At 49.9% G+C, this 9,218-nt stretch overlaps 1 protein-coding gene across 1 annotated transcript; it reads left to right on the forward strand.

Moving 5' to 3' along the window:
• Positions 1-1,477: 1,477 nt before the first annotated feature.
• FUT4 (fucosyltransferase 4) lies at positions 1,478-7,248 on the forward strand. The gene has a single exon (XM_077867636.1). The coding sequence runs from the start codon at positions 1,478-1,480 to the stop codon at positions 2,630-2,632; it is 1,155 nt and encodes a 384-aa protein (XP_077723762.1). The 3' UTR covers positions 2,633-7,248.
• The last annotated feature ends 1,970 nt before the right edge of the window (positions 7,249-9,218 follow it).

Raw genomic sequence — 9,218 nt, forward strand, 5'->3', positions numbered from 1 at the left:
GATTTTTTAAAAAATATTATTTATTTGAGAGAGGGTGAGAGGCAGAGGGAGAGGAGAGCAAGTCTTAAGCAGACTCCTCCTGGTTGAGCCTATGCGGGGCTTCATGCAGGGCTCCATGTCAAGACCCTGAGATCACCACTTGGGCCCAAACCAGGAGTCTGACGCTTAATCCAGGTGCCCCAACAATCTGTATTTGATGTTTAATGAAAAAGTTCTAGGGGCCCCTGGGTGGCTCGGCGGTAGGGAGCATCTGCCTTTGGCTCAGGTCCTGATCGCCTGGCCCTGGGATCAAGTCCCGCATCAGGCTCCCGGAAGGAAGCCTGCCTCTCCCTCTGCCAATGTCTCTGCCTTTCTCTGTGTCTCTCATGAATAAATAAAATCTCTCTTTTTTTTTTTTAAAGACAAAGTTCTTCCCAGGAAATCCTAATGGCAAATCTGAGTTTATTTTCTGTATGCATAACTTCAAAACACCAGACAGGTTGGCCCCAGTCCCAGCAAATCCGTTTCTCCTGTAACATCTGGTAACAATACGGCACCGGGCCGGGACACCAGGATGCCCAGCTGTGGTCCACTGAAAATTCTCTCAGAGCTGCCTCCTCTGCATAGGTGGGTGGCAGCCGCCTATGTCCGGTTGGGACTGGGTAAGAGTGTAGTGGCACAAGTGAAGGCCTGCAGCGAGAGGTCAAGTCCAAGCTGGGGGCGGGGGCGGGGGCGGGGGCGGGGCTGCCCAGGCGAGCGGAAGCAGATGCTCGGCGGCACCCGCGCAGGGGCAGGGAGGCCCCGCTCTCGGGCATCCCGACCCAGGGCGCGCTAATTGTACCTCGGTCCTCACGCTGTAGTGCGGGGGGTTGGACGTAATGTCCGCGTTACTCGAATGAGTAGTGCGGCCGGTGCGTTCGTCTCGCCGAGTGGGCCAAGTTCCCCGGGCACCGGGCCGCGGGCCGCGCTTCTACCTTTGCTCTCGGAGCCCCCCGCGCCCCGCGCCCCGCGGGAGGAAGCCGGGCGGCCGCGCAGGGTGTTCGGAGGCCGGGCCGGGGGAGGGCGGGCTGCCGCTGCCCAGACGGCGCCTTATCCGTGCGGTGCCCGCCCCGCGGGGGCGCGGGCCAAAGGGAGCGGGCCGGGACCCGCAGTGCGACCCTCCGGCCCGGGGACCCGGGCTCGGGGAGCGCCCGGCGCCTGCGGGTCGCACCGGGCGGGGCTCGGCAGGTCGCGAGGTCGCGGTGCCCGCGGCGGGGGTGGCTCGGGCGGGCCCGGGAGCCCGCAGCGGGGGCGGGGCGCGGCGGGGCGGGGCGGGGCGCGGCGGGGCGGGGTCCTGCCCGGCGGCCCGGCCCGCTCCCCTGGCCCGGCGGCGCGCCCCGCGGGACCCCGCGCGCAGGAGGGCCGGAGCGGCGGGCCGCGGGCCTCGGGGGCAGCCCTGTCGCGCCGCGGGGCGGGCGGCGAGCGGCAACATGCGAGCCGGCGCCGCGGCTCCACGGCCATGCGGGCGCCCTGGGGCTCGGCGGGCGGCGGGCGCTGGTGGCGGCGCGGGCGCGGGCGCGGGGGCGGGCGCCGGGGCCGGGGCCGGGGCCGGGGGTGCGGCGCCCCCGCGCTGGCCGCCGCGGGGCTGCTGTGCACGGCCCTGGCCGCCTACTCGTGCTGGGGGCAGCTGCCGCCGCCGCCCTGGGCGCCGCCCGCGCCGCCGCGGCCGGTGGGGGTGCTGCTGTGGTGGGAGCCGTTCGCGGGGCGCGCGGGCGGCGCCAGGAGGCCCCCGGACTGCTGGCTGCGCTTCCGCATCCGCGGCTGCCGCCTGCTCGCCGACCGCGCGGCCTACGGGGAGGCGCAGGCCGTGCTCTTCCACCACCGCGACCTGGTGAGGGGCGCCCCGGACTGGCCGCCGCCCTGGGGCGGGCACCCGCGGCCGCCGGGCCAGCGCTGGGTGTGGATGAACTTCGAGTCGCCGTCGCACTCCCCGGGCCTGCGGCACCTGGCGGGGGACCTCTTCAACTGGACGCTCTCGTACCGGGCCGACTCGGACGTCTTCGTGCCCTACGGCCGCCTCTACCCGCGGGCCCACCCCGGCGACCCGCCGCCCGGCCCGGCCCCGCCGCTCGCCCGGAAGCGGGGGCTGGTGGCCTGGGTGGTGAGCAACTGGGACGATCGCCAGGCCCGGGTGCGCTACTACCGGCAGCTGAGCCGGCACGTGCCGGTGGACGTGTTCGGCCGCGCGGGGCCCGGGCGCCCGGTGCCCGACAGCGGGCTGCTGCACACCGTGGCGCGCTACAAGTTCTACCTGGCCTTCGAGAACTCGCAGCACCCGGACTACATCACCGAGAAGCTCTGGCGCAACGCGCTGCTGGCCGGGGCCGTGCCGGTGGTGCTGGGCCCCGACCGCGCCAATTACGAGCGCTTCCTGCCGCGCGGTGCCTTCATCCACGTGGACGACTTCCCCAGCGCCTCGTCGCTGGCCGCCCACCTGCTCTTCCTCGACCGAAACCCCGCGGTCTACCGGCGCTACTTCCACTGGCGCAGGAGCTACGCCGTGCACATCACCTCCTTCTGGGACGAGCCCTGGTGCCGCGCCTGCCAGGCCGTGCAGGCCGCCGGGGACCGGCCGCAGAGCGTCCGCAACTTGGCGCGCTGGTTTGAGCGGTGAAGCCGCGCTCGGCCGGGGGAACCCGGGAGGGCGGATGGTCGGCGTCGGCAGCCTCAGGGGCGCACCTCCGTGAGTGCTGAACCAGGGGCCGCAGGTTTCCAGACACCCACGGTGGCCCTGCGGGAAACGGGTGGCCCGGCGATCAGTATCCTTCCGCACAAAAACTGGGTGGGCAGGATCCCTGGTTCTCGTGGTTTTTCGTTTTGCACAACTAGCCTCTGGGCTCTGCCTGCTGTACGTGGGTGTCACCTGAAGAAGGGAGCCCTTCCTCACCTTGTAGCCGGTGCCGAGGGGAACCAGAAGCCTTGGACTCCGTTGCTCTGACTTGGCTCATTGGTCGCAGGCCCTGTTTGTGGCCTGTGCTGAATCCAAATGCATAGGCACCGCTCCCGGACTTTGGCGTCAGTGAGCCCCACGAGCAGCGAGCCCCCGGTTTTGGAAGGAGGCTTGTTGCGGAACAGCGAAAGGACTAGGGCCGCAAGTGGGCCTTTCCGTCTGTTGGTCTGTTGGTTGAATTCTGCAAAGCCTCGCCTAAGAAGGGAGAGGAGCGTGGTCCAAGAATCTGTTGGCTGTTCCAGAATAAGTACTTTTTGTTCCCCTGCCCTATGAATGCAAAGAAGATGCCAGATTGTCCTCGGAGAAGAGTTCAGATGAATATATATATAAGTGTACCTCACTTTTACACAAATGTGTTTTTGAAAAGCTGCTTTTAAACCAAATCCCAAATTCACTGCTTTAGGAGAGTTCAGGATTTACTGCAACCCTATGGAAAAATCCCTTTACAATGTGAATAATCATCTCCTAACCTTTTTCCTCTGTGTCTACGTTTTTCTATGACCTAAATTTTTTTAAAAAGCATAATTACAGATGTGAAAATAAAGCAGAAGCAACCTTCTCCCCTCTTTCCAGAAAACCAGCCTGTGTTTACAGAGAAGGAAGCCACAGTGTCACTTTCTGCAAAATTATTTGTTCTCTTTTTTTACCGGACCCGAAATTGAAGCAGGAATGTCAGTCCTCCAGGGGTACTGGCATTACCTGTCGGCAGAACAATGAGAGACTGTACCGCATTATGGAATCATGGAAGAGGAAGAAAGTTTCATGGTGTCTGTTATTGCCAGTTTTTGTTTTGGTCAGTTTTTGGTTAACTGTTTAGTTGTTAGGGAATGGAACTAAATTAGTGCCTGTGGTGAGCTTGGGCTTTCTTTAAAATATAAATCTGCAAGGTTTCTTGGGGCCAACAGGTTCCGTTCCTGATCTGCCTGGTAACACAGTATAACCTCACATTTCTAGTGACCTTGAGACTGTGTCATGGGACCAATTTTGAAAATATGGGCATTTACTCGAAAAGTTGTTGAATGAACAGTATATTCAGTAGGTGTCACAGTGTGCCTACTCTGTGCCAAACTGCACTTGGGATGCCAGGAAAGACGCAAAAATGTGTAAGGCAAGGAAGGTCCTTTCCTTTAAAGGCTCTTCGAATCTGCCATTGCCAACAAGTAAAGAATTAACTTTGATAAAATCAATTGGCAGAACTATTTGTTTCAAGTGACATTCTGTAATGTAGTACAGGCTGTAGGTCAATTATTAGAAAGCCAGTTGATTTACAGCCTCAAACAATGGTTTCTTTTTTCTCCTCCATTTATTATAATAAGGACCCTCAGTGGCTGACTATTCTGGGTGTGGTCCAAGATTAATTAGGCTCCTATAAACTTCTGCTATAAACTGTAATTGTGCATTTGATTAGGACAGTTAGCTGAATCATAAAGTAAGTTTTGTCTCTGTGCATTTGTTGCAGACTCACTTAAAGAGCTCACTGGAATCCAGGTGCTTCAATTCTTCCTTTTCCTTGAAAGGAAAAATTAGAGCCCACGGATAAAACTTCCTTATTAAAATATTATAGCATGGGTGGAATTACAAAGTATCAGCCAGCCAATAAAGAATAAGGAAAAATTTTATTTTTAAAAAAGATTTTATTTATTTGAAAGAGAGAAAGAGTGTGTGCAAGCAGGGGGAGGGTCAGAGGGAGAGGGAGAAGGAGACTCTTATGACCTGAGCTGAAGCCAGATGCTCGACTGACTGGGCCACCTAGGTGCCCTGAAAAATTCTCTTCTTAAAATGAGTATTTATGAGGTGTTGGCCAATGATCTTGGTGTTATCGAGAATCTACATGGGGCAGTGGGAGAGTGGATTTTAGAGGTAATCTGGCTTAGATTTGAATTCCAGCTATGTGACCCCTGCAAATTAGTAATGACCTTAAGCCTTGGATTTCTTACCTGTAAAAAGGAGGAGGAAAATGCTTCACAGCTCATTGTGAGCATTTGGGGAAGTAAAATAAATAAAGGTGCTTAACACAGCAGTCAATTGGTGAAAGAGAAATTTTTTCCTTTTTTTTACAGTGATTTCAGGTGCCTCCATATCCATTTGTATGTCTAACATTAAATCTCAACATATGTTTCAGGATATATCTAAAATAAAAAGGGGCCTCATATTGTGTATTTCAGATGTATCACTAAAGCTTAACTGTATTATATCAAAAATTACCATTGCTATTTACAATTGAGCTTGAATTTGCAGAGTAAGAGGAAACACCTATGCTTTCTTTGAAAAAAAAAATTAAGTTATATAGTTACATGAGTATTTTACTGATGCTTTTCTTAGTGGTGAGTCTATTTAAGCTAACCACATTTATTAAATATTTAGCATAAGGAGAGTACACTTGCATTTTTATTTATGTGCAAACTTAGGGTATGGAACAATTTTTTTAGAAATCTGATCTCATCAAAGTAAGAGAAATACGGCAGTTGCTCATTTTATGTTATTTTCGATATCATTTTAAGTTGGGTGGGTTAAAATTCATGTCCATTAATATAAAAATTATATTTATACGCATAAAAATGCGTATAAATACAACATGTATATTCAGAAATGTCTTTTCTGTGATTGTCATGCCCTCCCTTTATAAGGCATGGACTTTTCTTTCCAATTCATTACAAATTTAATATTTTGGGCACTTGATGACTCCAATGACATGAGTGCTCCCCAAATGATGCTTGGGATCAGGAAGGCAGTCTGACTTGCTATCAGTATTCACACTCTTTCCAGTTTCTAAGTCCTCCCCTGGTGGTTGGTGAGAGGAGAGGAGGCGGCTTCACGGAAAGAGTTCGCAGCGTGGAGTCAGAACCTGGGCATGTGGTTCTGCCGCCTTCTGCCCCCGGTCCTGAGTAGGCAAGTCACTTAGCTCTCCGAGCTCTAGCTTCCTCCCTTAAAATGCACGAATGCCCCTGCAAAATGAGGATTAAATGTGACTGTGTGTACCAAAGTGCCTTGTATACTGTGAAGTGCCATACAGTTACATATACTCTAAATTTTTAAAGTTCTAGAACAGGATGAGCAGACTTTCTCTGCAAAGGGCCAGAGTAAATATCTCAGGCTTTGCAGGCCATACAGTCTCTGCTGCCACTAAACTACTGATGTAGCTCAAAGGCAGCCATTGACAGTGTTTAAACAGATCAGGTGCCTGGATTTAGCCGCCGTTTGTCAACTCTGTGCTAGGCTTTCAGACATAAAAGGAACTTGACAACCCACCTGATGATACTGTATTTCTTAGAAGGGATTTAAGAATTGGAATTAAAGAATTCTGGAGGCAGATATTCCTGGGTTCCTAGATCAGCTTTGCAACGTTCCCGGATTGTCTTGTCTTGGATACATCAGCTAAGCCTTCTGGGTTTTGATATCCTCATCTCTAACTGAAGGTAATCATCTATAGTTTATGGAACTGTTGGGAGAATTAGATAAGACACTTAAAGTACTCAGTACAGTGTCTGGCACATAGGAAGTACCTGGAAGATGTTAACTGTGATTATGACCTGTCCATTCTACAGAGGAAGGAGTCCAGACCTGCCTGAGGTTACAGTAGTAGCGGCAGAACCTGCCCTACTTGTCTCAAGTCACAACACCTTTGAGCCTCTGTCACTTGAACTACAAAATGAGAAGATTGGACAGAGTCTTTTCTTGGGACCTTCTAGTTTCACTTGCCATCATTCTGCCAAGTGACACCCCAGGTCTTAAGAACTAATTCATCTCCCCATGTGCCTTCTTTACAGTCTGAAAATGACTTCCTACCCAGCAGCAGTAAACTGGCAGAAAATCAGGCAGCAGAGAGGGAGACTCTGACTTAGCGTCAGAATATATATGTGGACACATGTGCACATGTATATATTAAAGTGTCACATGCCAGGGAACCTGGGTGGCTCAGTAGGTTAAGCGTCTGTCTTCAGCTCGGGTCATGATCCTGGGGTCCTGGGATGGAGCCCCACATCAGTCTCCCTGCCTGGTGGGTTGCCTGCTTCTCCCTCTGCCACTCCCCTCTGCTTGTGCTCTCTCTTTCAAATAAATAATAAAATATTTTTTTTAAAAGTGTCACATGCCTTAGATATGAGGGAAGGGAGCCAAGATTTTGGTAATTTGGTGAATAATTGCATTGAATACATTTCAAGTCATTTTTTGATGTATCTCAGGGACTTTTATGCTACACATTCTTATAAAAAATCAAGTGTTTATGTATGCATGTTCAGATTATTTTGATGAGATGATTAAAGTACTAAGATGGAAAGCAACTCCTTGCTTATAATGTGTATCCTCCAGACACTAATGCACTAATGTGTGTGACTATGACACATGGGATGTTTCTTGGTTGAGGGATTTCTATAAGTTCATCTGTCCTAGATTGGTGACTAAAATATGATGGTTTTGTCTCTTCTGAGTTGCACCAGGTCTCATTCAGCTCGTCCTTTTATCTTTCTTGCCTGGCTTCTTCACTTTAACCTGGTGACTCGTTTCCAAGGACACAAGTAGTGTTTTCCTTTCTCTCATCCCAATTGTTTTAACTAAGTGCTCTAACACACTCCATGTACTGTCCTGACCTCCTGTTTAGTAAACTAAATAATGCCATTTTAAAAGAGTTGGGATAAAGATTGGGAACACGATGGCAGGCAAAGGCATCCTTCTTAATAGCTGACGCTCAAATTATTGTAAAGGGAAAAATATTGAATATATTCTCTGCATTCCTTTTACACACACGCACTCACACCCACACCCACACCCACGGATGTGTTCCTTTCAGTGCAGATTGTGAAAACCAACAGTGGCCAGCTGAGAGTAGGAACAGGAGTGACAAGAAAGAGGATTCAGTAGTGAGTACTCAATAGCGAATAATAAATGAGTGGAAAGGAGTACGCACCATAAGGTAGGACAGCTGGTGAGCATCCTTGGGGAGTGGAGAGGATAAAGGAAAAAGCAAAGACATTGGGGCAAACGAATAAGCAGTGTTTGAAGAGAAATGAGAAGAGCAGTTAGAAAAGGAGGGGGGAGATAAGAGCTGATTGACATGGAAAGAGACCAGACCAAGGAGGAACAGATGCACCAAAAATGGGGGAAGAAAGTAAACCCACCATTTGGTGCACTGCTGAAAAGAAAGCTTTGTTCCATTCCAGCTTGAAACACGGCATCTGTTGGCACATGGAAAGGGAAATCAAGAAGTCTGAACTCATTGACAGGGAAAGCCAGGACTTCAACAAGGAGTACACTAACATTTCAGCAGATACATAAAACTGCCCCCTGATTCATGATGAGAGATGCCTGAACTCTTGTAAATGCTTCTTTTTATCTTGGAAAACTCACATGCATTGCAGGTTTTTTGTTTGTTTTTGTTTTAATTCCCAGTTGGTATATTTCAAGCGTACTCAGTATCTACTTGTAGAGAAATTTATTATTTTTTAAAGTAGCCATAATCACCAAATGACTCCTGTGAAGAAGAGTCAGAAGAACATAAGAGACTCAGTACATGGGATCAACTTACTAGTTTCATGGAGAATCCTATGATTAAACAATTTCAAGTAAGTTATAAAGGACTGAATTTTTGAGATCTTCTAATTCATGTCTTTTTAAAAGATTTAGTTATTTTAGATAGTGGATGTGCAAGTGGAGGGAGGGGCAGAGAGAGAGAGAGAGAGAGAATCCTTAAGCAGAATACTCTCCCCCATGTGGGGCTTGATCCCCAGACCTCAAGATCATCACCTGAACCAAAATCAAGAGTTGGACACTTAATCGATTGAGGCACCTTGGTGCCACATTAACGAGCATGTCTTATGAGATCACAAACTAAGTCTTTTTGATGTTCTTTTCAAAAAGTACAAGGACTATAGTCTCTGGTGTCAACACTTGCCTACCTGATAGTTTTCACTAATACTACAGTTAAAAATAAATGTCATTAGTAAGTATTACCTTGAAAATGACTAATCTCTATAGGGATTTTGCTATCCTAGCAACTGGAAACACCTGTTCTTACCTTATGATTTTTCTTGTTCTCCTAGGTTAGGTAAACATTTCAGAAATCTCTTTTACACTACCTGAAACTTACTCTGAGATACAATTAAGCACAATTATCTTAGCAGTCAAGCCTTTAGATAAAAATGAGTCTTATTTAGTGATTTATCAAGGCTCCTTCTTTTGGAGGCACAAATTTGTGACTTTTAAAAAAGAATTGTTTGCCAGAGTTCACTAACATTTATTATTTATTAGACTCCTA

This window comes from Canis aureus, chromosome 23, assembly GCF_053574225.1.
Source record: "Canis aureus isolate CA01 chromosome 23, VMU_Caureus_v.1.0, whole genome shotgun sequence".
NCBI classification, from domain to species: Eukaryota; Metazoa; Chordata; class Mammalia; order Carnivora; family Canidae; genus Canis; species Canis aureus.

What these genes read in the sequence shown, in the direction of transcription:
- FUT4 (XM_077867636.1), top strand. Translation starts at nt 1,478, where the DNA reads ATGCGGGCGCCCTGGGGCTCGGCGGGCGGCGGGCGCTGGTGGCGGCGC.